At 41.5% G+C, this 16546-nt stretch overlaps 1 protein-coding gene across 1 annotated transcript in view; it reads left to right on the forward strand.

Annotated features, from left to right (window-relative positions):
* The window catches only part of abat (4-aminobutyrate aminotransferase), a 166107-nt gene that overhangs the window by 72825 nt on the left and 76736 nt on the right, over positions 1 to 16546 (forward strand). The window contains exons 3-4 of the mRNA XM_048609726.1: positions 4640 to 4737; positions 10992 to 11021. Of these exons, the coding sequence (XP_048465683.1) occupies positions 4640 to 4737; positions 10992 to 11021 (128 nt within the window). The remainder of the gene's footprint in view (positions 1 to 4639; positions 4738 to 10991; positions 11022 to 16546) is intronic.

Genomic DNA, 16546 nt, shown 5'->3' on the forward strand with positions numbered 1-16546 from the left:
ATTCCTTATCTGTGCCCTTAAATGGAATCTCCATTATGGATGGGGATGTCACTGACAAACTCAATCCTTCCCCATTGAAAATCTATCCATCACTATTTATCTATAATGTTTAATCCTCCTTTAGTTCTTCTGTTTTTTTTTAAATTTCACCTATTTTTCTAACCTACCTGTTCAGAGATGTTATTGCACACCTCTGGAGCAGGTGGGACTTGAACCTGAGCTTCTCGATCCTTTGGTTCTTCTACCAGGCCAAGGACATTAACGCTAGTTGGAGCCTCCCTACTGCTTGTCCAGATGAAATAAGCTAAACTAGCACACATGAGAGGCTGAACCTTGAGAACCCTGATCTGCAGACTGAGTTACACATTGTTTGAAACTTTTGTGGCGTCCTAACAGTATGTTCCATGGATAAAGTTTGTTTTTAATTCTATTTTGAAATCTTGATACTGTTCAACTTTCCTACATTAAAAAAGTCAAACCTATTTTTATATGCCCCTTACTTTCACAAATCACATGTTTATTTTTACCAGACCTCTACATTGCTTTGGTCAGGTCATGCACAAAACACATGCATTGTCCCACCTAACCAATGTTACACTTTTCCTTATCTCCACTAACTCTACAAGCCCAGGATGGTTGAAGCTCTTAGATTCTAATTATAAACCACACATAGATTAAGACTCAGCTTTCTGGCAATGTTTACTACATACCTCTTCTGCAAGACTGTATTGCACTGGTTATGCTGGATTATTGAAGTATTTTTAATTGATCACAAAGAAAGGGTACCGAGAATGAAGTTTAGGCATTATTTTATTAGCTTTATTTAAAATATGCTTGCATACATCCAAAATTAATGGGCAAGGATTTGATTTCTTGAGTCACACGATTATGCTCAGCAGACGTAGCCTTCCTGGAAGCAGCCACATAATGTCTTGGGGTTTTCAGTTTTCTGAGAAACTTAATTTGATATGAAAGTAGTCACTTCACAGAAATAGCTGTTGTGTAAGAGATTAAGTGTACTCTAATGTTGCTATTATAATTACCAAGTAACTTGAAGGAAAATATATTTACATTGATTTCTCTTAAATTATTACAACAAAACTTATTTGTAATGTACCGTTCTATGAAGAAGCCAATATTATTGACATATTTTTGTACAGTAAAATTCTTGATTGTATGTATATGTATGTTTGTACATTTGCAATGTGAATGCACATATGGAATGGGTTATATAGCCTGGGCTAGTACATTGTTGTTATTGCAGGAAGAGCTTTCTATGTGTATGGTGGTTGTCACTGGATCACTGCTAAACAAAGCATTTTATTTCACTCGCAGAAATTGTGGTAATGTGAGAGCAATAGAAGCACAATCTGCCTTTTAGAAACCTATTGAAGTTATTTGTTGCATATTGTTTCATTAACTCTTTAACAGGGGCTTAAATCACTTGTGGCATTGAACTGTGTCTCAGAGTAAACTGAGAGGTAAAAAGAATGTAAAATGGGAGGGGATTAAATATGAGTTCAAACACTCTTATGTTTTACAGTCACCATGACACTGAGCCATTCCAGCATCCCATGATACTTATAGTTCAGCTGAGACATTTTTAGTACTTTATTGAGCATTTCTTTAGGTTTAAAAATATCCCTTATTCCTAAAAATATCTTTGTATGCATATGTAATCACTGAAGCAGTTTGGCTCTGTACAGTAGCATATGAAGAAACAAACAAACATTAGAGTTTGACTCTATCCAGTAAACAAACCAAAGGCATTTCTTATTTGTACAATACTGTATTTACATATGTTTGGGGCACCAGAGGTCTGATAATTGAACCACCTCCATTTAACTTTGGCGGGGAGACTTTCCCCACTACGCCTTGGCAGCAGCTTCCCCAAGCTTTAGTACATCCCTCAGGACCTTGGAATCTACCAGTCTGCAACACTCAGTTGAAGTCAACTCCTTGCTCTGGAAGACCAACAAGTTTTGGGCAGACTAAAGAGCCTCTTTCACCGAGTTGATTGTCCTCCAGGTGCAGTCGATGTTTGTCTCAGTGTGCGTTCTGGAGAACAGAGCCCTGAGTCACGGCGCTGCTCAGGATGAACCTCGACAAAAACCGTTCATCTTTCTCCAGACTTCCTTTGCAAAGGCACATTCCAGCAGGAGATGTGTGACAGTCTGTAGCCCCCCCCCCCATATCCGCTTCAAGGGCAGCGTGCCATGGAGCAGAGCATCTGGGCGTACCTGAAGGATCTCACAGGTCAGGCCCTTCTCACCACCAGCCAAGCGATGTCTTGGTGCTTGTTGGAAAATTCTGGCGATGAGACGTTCTGCCAAATGACTTTGACAGTCTGCTCAAGGAAGAACTGGACAGGATGCATCCTCCCCTTTACCCACAAGGGCTCGAGGATGCTGCATGCTGATCACCGACTTGTGGGCAAAGGTGTTTTTCTTTGCAAATTTCTCCGTGAAGGGCAGGTGATATGGAATGGTCCAACACTTGGTGTGTTCTGCAGCAACGAGGCCAGGCCTGCCCTTTGCAACATCGGGGACAGGTAGAACCTCAGAGTGAAGTGACATTTAGTGTTTGAGTACCGAGGGTCTATGCACAGCTTGGTGCAGCTGCATACAAAGGTGGCTTATCAGGATGAGGGTGGCATTGGGTATGTCCTTCCCCCCACCATCCAGAGTTTTGTCAATGGTGTCCTTGCGGACATGGTCCATCTTGGACCTCCAGATGAAATGGAAGGTGATTCGAGTGCCTGCAACGGTGCAGGTTCTAGTAATGCTTTAACTCATAATGGAAGCAATTTCTATTTTTTCAACTTATGTATTGAAGTAACCCAGAACAGATTGCTGGGTAAGTCACATTACAGTATAGATTAATAAAGAGCTTCACAAGAAAATAAACTGCAATAACCACATAAAAAATATTTGTTACAAATTATTTTAAAAATAGCCGATCTTCTAAACTCAAAAAATAATTGATACTTCCTCTTTATCTGTTTGCATTTTCTCTCCTTTTTGGGAAACTGTGCCAGCCTTGCCAGCAGCTCTTTGGTACCTTACCCAATTAGTATTACATAGAAACATAGAAGATAGGAGCAGGAAGAGGCCATTCAGCCCTTCGAGCCTGCTCCACCATTCTTCACGATCATGGCTGATCGTCCAACTTGATAGCCTAATCCTGCTTTCTCCCCATAACCTTTGATCCCATTTGCCCCTATTCTTTAGGAAGAAAAAGGTTTTATCAGTATCCAATCATCCAGCACCTAAAGCAGCTCTGCCACTGGGGACAAGGAGTGGTTTAACGTATTGTAGTCATTTAATTTGCAAACAACTGTAAGGTGTAGAATTTCTAAAGCACATGATGTGGATAAGAAAGGCTCCAGAACTGTTAAAAATATCTTTTCATTAGATACTGTTTAATAGTATGTTCATGATAAAGAAATGTCTGTCATGTGATTTGTTTAATACTAGATGACACCAGTTTATAGTTTTTGCAAAATGGAAGAGAAACAATTAGTCATGGTAAAACATCACAAAATTAACTGAGGAAACCAGGAAATCTGGATTCTTTTCACTTTCCCATGTGTCATGGACATGCAGTGTCTAGCAATGCTCAGTAGGTGGCAATCACGAGTCCAAATTGGTCAGAACAGTTACAACTGAACTGGGAATCTACAAGTTTCTATTAGCACTGTACCAGGTCATACATTTGCCCACTAAGAGTTTCCATTTATCCCTCAAGAAAAAGCAATAATTTGTTTTTTTTTCTGTTTTTGTCCATTATGTTCCAATAAGATTCGGAATTTGACGGAAGTTCAATCTGTAATGTTTCCATTTGCCGAATGCAGTTGATCTGGAGTTGATCCCAAGTTGTCTGACCTGTGGGAAGCCCTCAGCTTACACAGAAAATAAGACTGTAACAGGTCTTCACCACCCACCCTTCCATCCCAACCCATTCCATAGCCTCCCATCCATCAGCTATGTAGAAGTGGGTCATTCTACCTTCTGGTCCTGTAGAGTCCATCAGGAACATTTCCGCACTCTGTCCCAGTATCCTTGAAATTTTATTTTCCTCAAATGCCCACCCAATTTCCTTTTGAAATCATTGATTTTCTCCACTTCTCATTGGCCCTGAATTCCAGGTTGTTACCACACGCTGCATAAAAATTGAAATTTTCCGGTTTGTGAATTGCAACTCACCTGATGATGTGGCGGAGGCCAGTGTCTAAACAACATAATTGATACTGTTTGCTGCATCTTTTACATTTATGTTTGTATTGGAGGCTGTAGTTCGTCAGCAGGTTCCTGTTAAAACTTTTTGCTTTCGTTGTGTTTCCGAACTTCAAGAGGTGTCAGAACCACGCATTGCAAAGCTGCTGCCATCAGTGCAGTTCAATCAGCTTTCCATCATTACGTGTCGTGGCAGAATGAGCATCTCTTTCAAATTACATTTCTCTTTCCGTCCCACAAAAAGTACATACACCTGGGTGGTTGCATTCAAAATCATAAAATATAACATGGAAACGATCAAATCCCAAATATTGTCTGCTCTTGCATGCATTTTTATATATATTATTGTTAGTTATGCTTTTTACACCTCAGTGCAAGAGACTATTATGTTTAATTTTGTAAAGGATCTCGATATGTTAGTCAGCCGGCGAACAAGACAGACGTGGATGTTGAGTTTGATGGACCGTTGATGAAAACGGAAGTACCAGGTCCGAAATCACGGGTATGTCAATTACACACTATTCTGAAATTATACCAGATAACTTTTAGGAAATAGGTGCATCAATGTCACAATACCATGCTTCATATTGTCTGTTCTACATGAATTAAAATTCCAGAATTTCAGTTGGTTCATGGTAATAAGTGATTTATGTATCTGATCTTTTTATGTAACACTTTTTAAAAATCAGGTGAAACTCAGCGTTTTGAAATTGTCATCTGGTTAAACTTGAAACTCTTAACTACTGTTCGTTGGTTAATTTGAATGCTAATTCAAATGTGTAAAGATACTTGGGGCATATTGATTAATAGAGTTATAATGAGATCACTGATTTATGCTATTTGTATGTCAATTTGCTGATTCCATTTGGTTGTATTTTTAAGTATTTTTTATCTCTCACCATGTTTCACAAAGTTGTTGAATCTCTGCTGTAGTGGGACTGTATGTTCTTCACATATTGCAGAACCATACATTTGGTGAGATATGTCAGTGAATTAACTTTGACATGGCGAAGCTTCACAACCTTCAGACAATCTTTCAAAATATAGGTTGTACTTCATATGTGATCTTTAAGCATCATTAGGCTGTTTGACCACAGGGACATCACCAATACATTTGATTTTTACCAAATATTCACACAAGGTTCTCTTCATGAACGTCAAATTCCACTTGTTTTTTCCTAAACGTAACCAAGCTACATGGAGTTGCTTCAAGTGAGATCAGACAACTTAGCATAGACCAGGACTGAACCTGGGAACTTTCTAGTCAACATATTGCAACAATTCACTGAATGAACTCATTGGATCATTAGGGTAGCTGATAAATCACATATTTACAGAATTGATCTGATTTTGACAACAACAGACCCCTTGCTCACCTGGACCATCTCTGATACCTCTGTCTCCTTCCTGGACCTCTCTGTTTCCATCTCTGGCAACCGATACCCATTTCAAGCCCACCAACTCCCACAGCTACCCAGAATACACCTCCTCCCACCCACCTTCCTGCAAAAATGCCATCCCCTATTCCCAATTCCTTCTCCTCCGCCGCATCTGCTCCCAGGATGAGGCATTCCACTCCTGCACATCTCAGATGTCCTCGTTTTTCAAGGACCGCAACTTGCCCCCCTCAGTGGTCGAGAACGCCCTCGACCGTGTCTCCCGCATTTCCCGCAACTCATCCCTCACACCCCCTCCCCGCAATAACAACTAAAACAGAATCCCCCTCGTCCTCACGTACCACCCCACCAACCTCCGGATCTAAGGCATCATCCTCCGACACTTCCGCCATCTGCAATCCGACCCCACCAACCCCACCACCAAAGACATCTTTCCCTCCCCACCCTTATCTGCTTTCCGGAGGGACCACTCTCTCCGTGACTCCCTTGTCCGCTCCACGCTCCCCTCCAGCCCCACCATACCCGGCACTTTTCCCTGCAACCGCAGGAAGTGCTACACCTGCCCCCACACCTTTCCCCTCACCCCCATCCCAGGCCCCAAGAAGACCTTCCACATCAAGCAGATGTTCAACTGCACATCTGCTAACGTGGTATACTGTATCCGCTGTTCCAGATGTGGCCTCCTCTACATCGGGGAAACCAAGCAGAAGCTTGGGGACTGCTTTGCGGAACACCTACGCTCGGTTCGCACTAAACAACTGCACCTCCCAGTCGCGAACCATTTCAACTCCCCCTCCCATTCCGCAGACGACATGTCCATCCTGGGCTTCCTGCAGTGCCACAACAATGCCACCCGAAGGTTGCAGGAACAGTACCTCATATTTCGCTTGGGAACCCTGCAGCCCAATGGTATCAATGTGGACTTCACAAGCTTCAAAACCCCCCTCCCCTGACCGCATCCCAAAACTAGCCCAGCTTGTCCCCGCCTCCCTAACCTGTCCTTCCTCCCACCTATCCCCTCCTCCCACCTCAAGCCCTACCCTCATCTCCTACCTACCAGCCTCTTCCCGCCTCCTTGACCTGTCCGTCCTCCCTGCACTGACCTATCCCCTCCCTAAGTCCCCACCTACACTCACCTTTACTGGCTCCACCCCCGCCTCTTTGACCTGTCTGTCTCCTCTCCACCTATCTTCTCCTTTATCCATCTTTTATCCGCCTCCCCCGTCTCCCTATTTATTTCAGAATCTCCTTCCCCTCCCCCATTTCTGAAGGAGGGTCTAGGCCCGAAACGTCAGCTTTCTTGCTCCTCTGATGCTGCTTGGCCTGCTGTGTTCATCAAACTTTACACCTAGTTATCTCAGTGCTCATTGGCAAAGTTTTTGTTCCCACTTATGGATCTAGTTGACCTTCACTTTTATATTTGAAGAAAATGTCAGGAAGGCTAGTTAGGTTGATGTAGAATCTTATGGCATTGTTGAAACATTTGGAAGTTCCCGCATGTTAGACTACTTTTCTGGAATATTGTAGCAGACATGACAGCAAATGCCCACAAATGACAAGAAGAATGGTCAGTACAGATTGATTAAGAGAAAGATGTTGGACGGGAAGAATGCTCTGAATATCTTTTGTTAGTGCCAGACCACCCTGATCAAGCAGCTAATACAGGGCTGCATTGTTTACTGAAGGCTTTGTGTAGACCTTGAAACCTCAAACCTCTGACCCAGAAGCAAGAGTATTACCAACTGAGCCCAGCTGTCACACTATAGATGTCATCATTATTCCAAACTAGTCTGCAATTTGACTGAGTTTGGCTGACCTGATTCAAAATTCTGCCAGCCTATTCATTTAGCCACTCAGCACTCTCAGTTGGAGGCAGGAAATGAATTCCTGATCATTGAGAGTACCACTGCCTTTAATGACAATAGCACCGTTTTGTTTTTACATTTCAGGTTTTCTCCCAGTTGTGCATTTGAGTTTTAATAATATTGAAGTTTTATTGCATGCTATTTTCACTTTTGGGTCTGTTCTAGAATTTCCCTGCACCATGCATCATTTGTCTTTCCAGTAGGTAAAGGTCATGTCAATAATGACCAGGAGTTTCTTTGAAATAACTAAGCTCTAAACAGAGAACCACATGGCCCAGAGCTGTAAGAATGAGATCTGTCAGCTCTGTGAACTAAGCACTGCAATCTTTCCCATCAATCTTTCCAATCGTCCAAAAGACTGATACGCAGGTAAATATGAAATAAGAATGAAATAACATGTAAAGGGCTGGTTGACTTAGCTAGCATGTGATTCACAATAATGCCCACATTCCTGACCTGGATTGGGTAGACTAGGGATCTGCCTCCTTGGCCTGTCCGTGCGAATGGAAAGCAACAGCATCCACCATCAACAAAAAAATAAAACTGCCATGAAAATAACTCAGGCTGAAAGCTCAGCCGGAAGGAGCCGAAGACCTGCCTTTAGCCACAGCACTCATGCGTGAATGAATATCATGCATAGAATATCAGCTATAGTCGTTTTTCAACATAAATTCAGTTGCTACTTGCAATGTAAAAATTTACGCGTTGCCTCATGACCATCATTTTTGGGTTAAAAATATTAATGAAGCAGACAATCAGAGCTCTTAAGATAGATTGCTCAAGTCCTTCTACTATTTTGTTCCAGCAGAACGTACCAACTTGACTTTTGGCTTGTCTCTGGGACAAGGGGTTATAGCAATTGACAACCTTTCCTGCCCAGGGGTTAGCCAGTAGACATGTAAATTACATTAATTGTTCCTCAAAGCCCCTAGTAACTAACTTTTGTTGTTATTGGAATAAATTGTGTTATTCCAAAACACAGTCAAACAAGAAGACATCTTCTCCAGCTCTCCTCAAACATTGGCTGGATTGTGGACTCACTTGCAGGAAGCCCAGACATTCTGGTAAAATGGTTTTAAAAAAGCCTGCAGTATTGTACATGTACTGGAAGATTCAAAAAGCTGCACTGGCTTCAGTGGCAGTACCATAATACAAAGTACTCCTTTGGAGGTACCTATGATTCAACTAAGTAACATTGCTTGTGGTGAAATAGTAGTTAGCACCCCAAAAGCAAATATAGCCAGTGCTGTTGGACCTGCAGCCACTCACTACGCGTAAGCAATGTGGCCTGCTGTTGTTTGATGTGTGCGTATCTCCCAGGAAGAGCTGGCAGCTTGAAATAAAATTTGACAGCACTGCCTAGAGTTACATCTCAAAACTATTGCTTTTCTGGGGCTGTTTGCAAAATATGGTTGTGTAAGTCATCAAAATTTTGCATGCAAGCCATTTATTTTTATTTCCATGTGTTATTGATTATCAGGAAATGGTTTTGTGCATAAACTTCAGCTGGGTTCTTAGGACAATGCTTCCCAAACTCATTCCCTGTGTGGTCCTATTTCGAGGCTTGAACAATGTCACAGCCCCTCAGTGAGGACTGTCAGAACGGGAGAGGAGCCAGAATAACTCAGTCAGTCTCCACGGTGTACGTTGCTGCCTCAGAGTTCACCACCTCAAAATTCCAGCTTGCAACCCCTCTTGGAGTCCTGACCCACACTTTGGGAAGCTGTGTCCTGGGCAATTCTTCAATAATTGCTTTAAAAGAAGACAAACAAGCTGGAGCTGCAGCCATCCCAGGAGAGGTGGCCAGTTTTTGAGGGGCAGATGCCAGGGATCCATGAAATAGAGTGGCATGATAGCAGCATCTCCTCTGGAATTTTACCAGTGAGTGAGTCAGTTGTCACATGGCTTGCCCATGTTTGAGTCATTTGAGGCCCTTAACTAACCAGTTAATGGCTACTTGAAAGTCTCCTCCTCCTACTGTTGCAGGGTTTAGCACCTTGTATGCAACAGAGGACACTACCTCCACAACTCCTTATGAACCGCAGTTGCCATCCCTTTTTGTCCCCCATTAAGATCTCAATTGTGGCCCCCAGACCCTCGCTGGTGCCTGCATTTCCACTTCCAGCAAAACCACCCTGTCTTCACGGTATTCTGCCTCTTCTATCTGATCGACCGGCAGCTCAGGGCATAGTGGTTTGGGATATCCTCCAACTTGGGACAGAAGCGACAAGCTCAGCTGGTTAACAACCCTACTTGTTGTTAAATCTGAGCATGACTTCCTGGCCTGTCAGAGGCAAACCTTCCCCAACTTTTCCACCTGGGACCGGGGTTGGGAAATAAGGGAGGGGTTGATGGAGATGGGTAGGATTGGAAGAACCACTGTCTCCAATAACAATTCTTAAAATTCAATAGAAATTTATGCACTGCTTCTTAAAAATGTTTCAAAAGATGTTATACACTCTGTGTGTCTGTCTAGTAACCTGCTGCACAAAGGGTACAGTCATAAAATCAAACATTAGCTTTCCTGATGGACCAGCAGGCAAATGAAGAGAATGATGACATAGTATTAAATTCTGAGTCAGAAAAACTGGATTCAACTGTTGGTCCTTTGTATGTCTTTATGAAGCAAATGACTTTGAAGCTCAGTATGTAAAAGCAGTGTCCTGTACAGTTATAGGCAAGATGTCAGGTTAAATCTTGCTCTCTGCTGTTGGCAAATCTCAGCCTGGAAAACAGATGGGACTCAACTTATAATGGTGACCTGAGACCTGAGCAAGGGGACATTGGTGTTCTCCTTGCTGGGCAAAACTGCAAGGAATCAGAGTTAGGAAGAGAACAGGCCCATTCATTCATGTTGTTCATCACAATTTTAGTTTCCTTTTAGACAAGGAGGAGGAGCCTTGCTTCTTTGAGATTGACAAGGAAGCTTTAAGTCTCCTCTGCTCTGGATTCTTCCTCTGACTGGCACATTTTCGTGTCCCTTCTCCAACCAAAATACTTCCTTTGGTGCTGGTCATTGTTCCCTCTGGTTTTAGCAGCCAGACCGTTGCTTTTCAGCTTCCCAGCAGCTTTGGTCATGAATTGAGGTATCCAAATGGAGCCCAAGATATATCAGACCTGCCTGCTGTCACTCCTGAAGGCAAATTCCACCTGCTATACTGCTTTCCCACCTGGAGTGAAATTCAATTATTGTACGACTTTGGGAGGTGACAAAAAGAAAAGTTGCAATTTCTCAAGTCACTCAGTGAGCTATTGTGACAGAATGCAAGCAGAGAGTTTGCATGAGAAGCCTTTCAAGTAACTGTCCAGGACACAACCTCATGCATGAGGAATGGTGATATGGAAGAGACCAGATTGCTGCCAGTGTCGAGAAAGGAGTCTGGGTACAGGCAAGGAAGGACAGTTCTATGTTGTTGCAAATTTTTGTTGCTTTCTGCACTAAGATTTTTTTTCTCAAGTCTATGATTTTTATGTGTGTGTCTGGTTATTTACAGGAGTTAATGAAGAAGCTGAATGAGTTGCAGGTGAGCTGTTTAATGTTATGTAATGTTAACTGTAATGGTGTTATTTGCTTGGGAGAACTTTGGAACTTGGCAAACTTTCATGCAGTCATTATCTGTTTAATATCTGATATGAATCAAGGTTTTTGCATCAAAATGTCATGTGATTAAATAATCTAAAACTGTACAGTTAAGTTAAAATGTTACTTCTGGCAACAATTTACTTCTCACAATAATTTGTTTTATTTTGCCACAGAGTATGAAGAATATAGCAGTTTGTTAAAGGGTTGCATTCGTCTCAACCACACATTGTTTATTCCATTTTCTAGTTTTGGGTCCTGTAATTGTATTACAGCGTGTCTTCAGGAAGTCAATTGATAATATTCTTGGAGACTGCTAGCAGGGGCTATCTACCTTATTTATTTCATTTTAGACTAAATGCACAGCACAATAGAAAAGCAACGATACTGTTCTTTTAAGTCACAAATTTGGGTCTTCCATTTTCTGTCCCATTGCCATTGGTTGCTGCATGTCTCTACAGGTAGTTGAGTGAAAAAGGACATTGCACTGTACATGGCTGAACTGAATCACTCTCCTACTTGTGGTGAAGGTGGCAGATTGTGCTCCTGACAGGTTCATGTGGTATTTGTGGGGAGATGGATGTTGCCACCCATCCTCTCTCCTTGACTGGTTCTAAGGTTCTATTGGTTTCCAGTGAATGTTAACAAGAGCTCTTGTCTTAACAAGCTGTGGTTTATTCTATAGTAGTGTCACGAATGGAGTAAAAACCAACTTTAATACATGTATACATTGTGACAGTTTTAAGAGCACATTAAACAGTTCAACAAAGATGGCCACTGTAATCATGTGACAAGACTGAGCAACAACCTTTCAGCACACCATTACCTCATGATGGATTGAGAATGCCAACTATTACGTTATAACTTACCACAAAGACAACTGTTTCCAGTTGCAACAGAACTGCAGTTTAGACCCATCCTACAAGATATATTAATGACTTGTCACTTACCTGCTGGTTACCTTAAAAACAAGGACATTGTTAATCTTAAAGACCAACACCTTGGACACCATTTAATAATGTCCTTGCTTTTAAGGTGGAGTCCAAAAGTCCAAAACTGGAGTTAGTGCTCTGACTTCTTTGGTAAGAATTGTTGATTGGCTAACCTGTAGTGGAGGAGTGGGAGCTTTTTCTCAAATGTAACTTTTGCTTCACTCAGTTTTACTTGCAGAGAATACAAATATAGATTGCTGGCTGCTTCTTACAGGCAGGGGACTTTACTTTTGTAGCTATGACTTGGAGGAGGGTGGGGATTGATTCTGTTAACAACAGTGATTTGCAGCAACACTGACCCTAAATTGATTCCTATTTCAAAAACTTAAAAGGTAATTAATCATTTTACCTTTTCTTTTATTCTACCTCTCCTTGTACGTTTGTAACGGTGTCTGTGTTGCAAATCATACACCGATGTCTAAGAGTGTGTGAAATTAGCCGTGCTTCTGGTTTAACTTTATTGTAGGGTTGTTGCAGTTCTTACAAAGTCAAGGTCCGCAAACAGACAGAGTGGGGGGTAATACTCCCCCACTGTTTAATGAAAGGTGAAAATTAAATCACAATCTGCTTACAGGTAGGTGTTGCAAATAGGGAGAGAGATTAGTTTGAAAATGTACACTCTGTACATAACAACAGCAATTAGATACAAGCTACATTAGCCACTGAGAAATTATTACTAAAGCTATGGGGAACTGTAGATGATACCTCTGTTCCCTTCATGATCCAAAACTATTCTCCTGATTTAAGATCATAAATGTTAAAATTATTCTTAATCTCATTGAACAGGCTTTTGGTTACCTGTCCTAAAATCCCCTGTAGGCTCTGAATCCATTTCCTTGATTATTCATCTGTATAGAAATTGGAATGGTTTTCTTTGTTGTGGAGAATGTATCAATTCAATTTCTTGTTGGAACTGAGAAGGCTAAGGGAAAATTTAATTGAGGTTTTAACATTATGAGCATTTTGATACAGTGAATGCCAAAAGTTAACCTCTGTTTTTGTAGTGTAGGTGATATAGTTTCATTAATTTGAAATTAAAATTGAAAAGAGCTTGAGGAGAAGGGTTCGGACAATACTGAAAATCTAAAGCAAAAATAGAAAATTATGTAAATATTCATGAAATAAGTGCACAGAGGCCGTTATCTCGTCACCAAGTCACCCTTTATTTACATGTGCCCAGTACACTGGCTGAGACCAGCCAGCTCTGAGTTAATCCCCTGAACTGAGGGGATTGTGAATCTCCTGTTTATGTTGGTCACCCAGGGCTTCCTGATTGGCCGAGGTTAATAACCTCAATCAAGGATCTCGTAGTCAATGGATCCACTTGTTTCCGATTACTACAATTCAATAGTCCAGGCTGCTTCGAAAATAAAAGTTTAATGTTCCAGACCAATAGTTTTCCATCTCAGAGTCTAATATCATGATGTTAGGAGAATGTTTTAGCACAGAATGGCTGATGCAGAATCCATATCTCATTTCAAGGGAAGATAGTTGAGGTAATGGAAGACACAAAGCTGTGGAGAAATGTAGGAGACAACAAGGTGCAGAGCTGGATAAACACAGCAGGCCAAGCAGCATCATAGGAGCAGAAAGGCTGACATTTCGGGCCTAGACCCTTCATCAGAAGGCTTTCTGCTCCTATGATGCTGCTTGGCCTGCTGTGTTCATCCAGCTCTGCACCTTGTTGTCTCAGAATCTCCAGCATCTGCAGTTCCTACGATCTCTGAGAAATGTAGGACATTGGAAGCTGTTTAAATTTTAATTCATCCTGGAATTACTGAAGAGTTTACAACAAACTTTTTGATTTGTAATAGGTGATTTTTCTCACAAATATAGCATGTTTGCACTGTTTCTGGAATGCACAACCCTGCCTTGTTGTTTTGCTTGCTGTTCAGTTTCCAGGAACTAATCGATTAATGATTTCTAGTTTGTAAGTGGAATGGCAGTTAGCCATTTGACAAAAGTAACTATATACAATTAATAGGTTTGGAGAACATTGAAAAAAATCAATATGTCCAGTCAGCATATTACATAACTGTCCTATTGTGTAAAATGAATGCAGGGTCAGTTTATTTTGTCATGGTCCTGAAGCAGGAACATAGCCAGAATCATGTTTTTTAGTCATAGAATCCCTACAGTGTGGAAACAGGCCCTTCGGCCCAACAACAAGTCCGCACCGAACCTTAGAGCATCCTATCCATGCCCATCCCCTTGTAACCCACCTAATCTACACATCCCTGAGCACTACGGGCAATTTAGCATGGCTAATCCACCTAACCTGCACATCTTTGGACTGTGGGAGGAAACCCACGCAGACACTGGGAGAATGTGCAAACTCCACACAGACGGTCGCCCGAGCCTGGAATCAAACCCGGGTCCCTGGCACAGTGAGGCAGCAGTGCTAGCCACCGTGCCGCTCCAGGTAAACATGATTAACATGTTACAATGTGCTGCCACTATTATATTTTATTTCTAGGTCTCAGTTGTTTACCCTGTGTCAACCATTCCTTCCATGCCATCTGACCAAAGACAGTGAAATAGGTTCTCAAGGTGTGCCCCCACCCCACCAACAATTTCTCACACACACACACACATCACCGTGACTGAGATCACCTTTTATCCTATTTCAGGCGAGGTGCCAAGCACAGGTACTAATAAGTGGATACACAAGGTGAGGGCATGATTCTTCTTGGTTATTTCCTTTGTTATACCCAATCATCTGGCTGCAAAGAATGCTTTCTTTTGCACTCTCAGAGAAAGATACCAGCTAGTTCTGAGAGAATTCATCACACTTAGATAAACATCTGATGGTGCCGGAAGTGTGAATATTTTCAAAATGTGACATCAAAATTGGAAGCCTTATGGAGGCAATTTTTATGGCTTTCGTGCCTATCTGTTTATCTCTAGGGCTCTTTTATCTGTCTTATCTGTTATGAAACTGATCAGGTTTATATCAGGTCATTGGATTTGATGATTCTTAAAGCATCAAGAAAGGAAATCTTAAAATGGGAATATTCTAATCCAGCAGATGGTTATAGAGTACATTGAGTTACAGGAGCACTGAAGTACTGAAATTCTGCAACTTCTGCTTTGGGTTTTGCATACCAATTTCGCTAAAAATGATCTGAACTATGAGACTGGTGATACAATCAGTTACTTGTTATTTAAAGATCAAAGTTCAATCTTCATTAAATCCCAGTTCTCATTATGGAAAAATTTGCAAAGGCATAATTGAATAGTACAAAGGTGCCTTTGTTCATCCAAAGTTGGCAGTACATCAAAATTAAGCAACAGGACTTCACAAGTTTTGGTTAACTATTGTTTTGCATTAAATAAAATTTGCAAGAATAAGTACCTCTTAGTTGAAATGCAAAGTTAAAAAGAAATTGTCGGTAACACCACTATTGGTGGCACTTTTGTACTTTTTGTAATTTGTGGTATGTATGTAGTGTCGAAGATGAATGTGTGGTTACTGGTTATTGCTCTGTCTCTTCTTTCACAATTTAATAATGTGATTAAAAAAAGCCATTCTACTATTGATTTTTATCTTGTTTGAATCACAGTGGTGTATCTTTCCGAGGTGTGTAATGGTTTGTCCCATTTAGTAAAAGATTGTGGTCTGAAATGTGAAACTTGGCAGTAAACAGATAGGTGTAAGGTACTGTCACATTTTTCACACATGAACAATCTATTGTCCTGGCCTTAGCTTGTTCACAATACTTTTGCAGTTTTCTCTTTGCCATCTAGGCACTGCTTGGGGATCATTAGTTCTGAGTATAATGTTTGGTAAAACACTGCAAGATCACAGACATAGATACAATTCTAGTCTTATGTATCACTAGTCTTTCTATTGGGTTGGAAATACTTTGTTAATCTTTACTATCTTGCTGTCTGTGCCCATTTTGATCTCAACAACTTGACATAATGTAGTCTGGTGAGCTTTATTATCAATACAGAACTAGAATAGAGGAGTAGAAGGATGGGAAGGAACAGAAAGTCATATTGGTAACGTGCATCTCAAGTATAGACTGGATGTACAAATGGCTGAAATAAACATGGATTGGAAGAGAATTAAGGAGAGAAGCCAAGAGATAGAGGGGGAAGAGTGAGAATTGAACTAAAGTTGCACAACTCAAGCAGTAGAATGGAATAGAGACTAAGTGAGGAATTGTGTAGGAGACCAAAGAGCAGATTTGACCAGTAGACGTACTGGAGGCAGGCTGAGGACAGAAGAGGAAGACTACATAGGGAAAAAAGATGGCAAATTAGGACATTGAGAGCAAGGTAAAAGGCCAGACTGGGGATGGGCAGAGGCACAGTGGGCTGGCTGAAGTTTAGACAGTTGTGCAGAGGGACAAAGGTTGGATTGGGAATAGAGCAGAGGGATCGAGGGCAGGTTGGGGAATGGAGCAGAGGGACCGAGGGCAGTGTGGGGAATGGAGCAGAGGGACCGAGGGCAGGTTGGGGAATGGAGCAG

The sequence above is a fragment of the Rhincodon typus genome, chromosome 21 (genome assembly GCF_021869965.1).
Source record: "Rhincodon typus isolate 14 chromosome 21, sRhiTyp1.1, whole genome shotgun sequence".
Lineage (NCBI taxonomy): Eukaryota > Metazoa > Chordata > Chondrichthyes > Orectolobiformes > Rhincodontidae > Rhincodon > Rhincodon typus.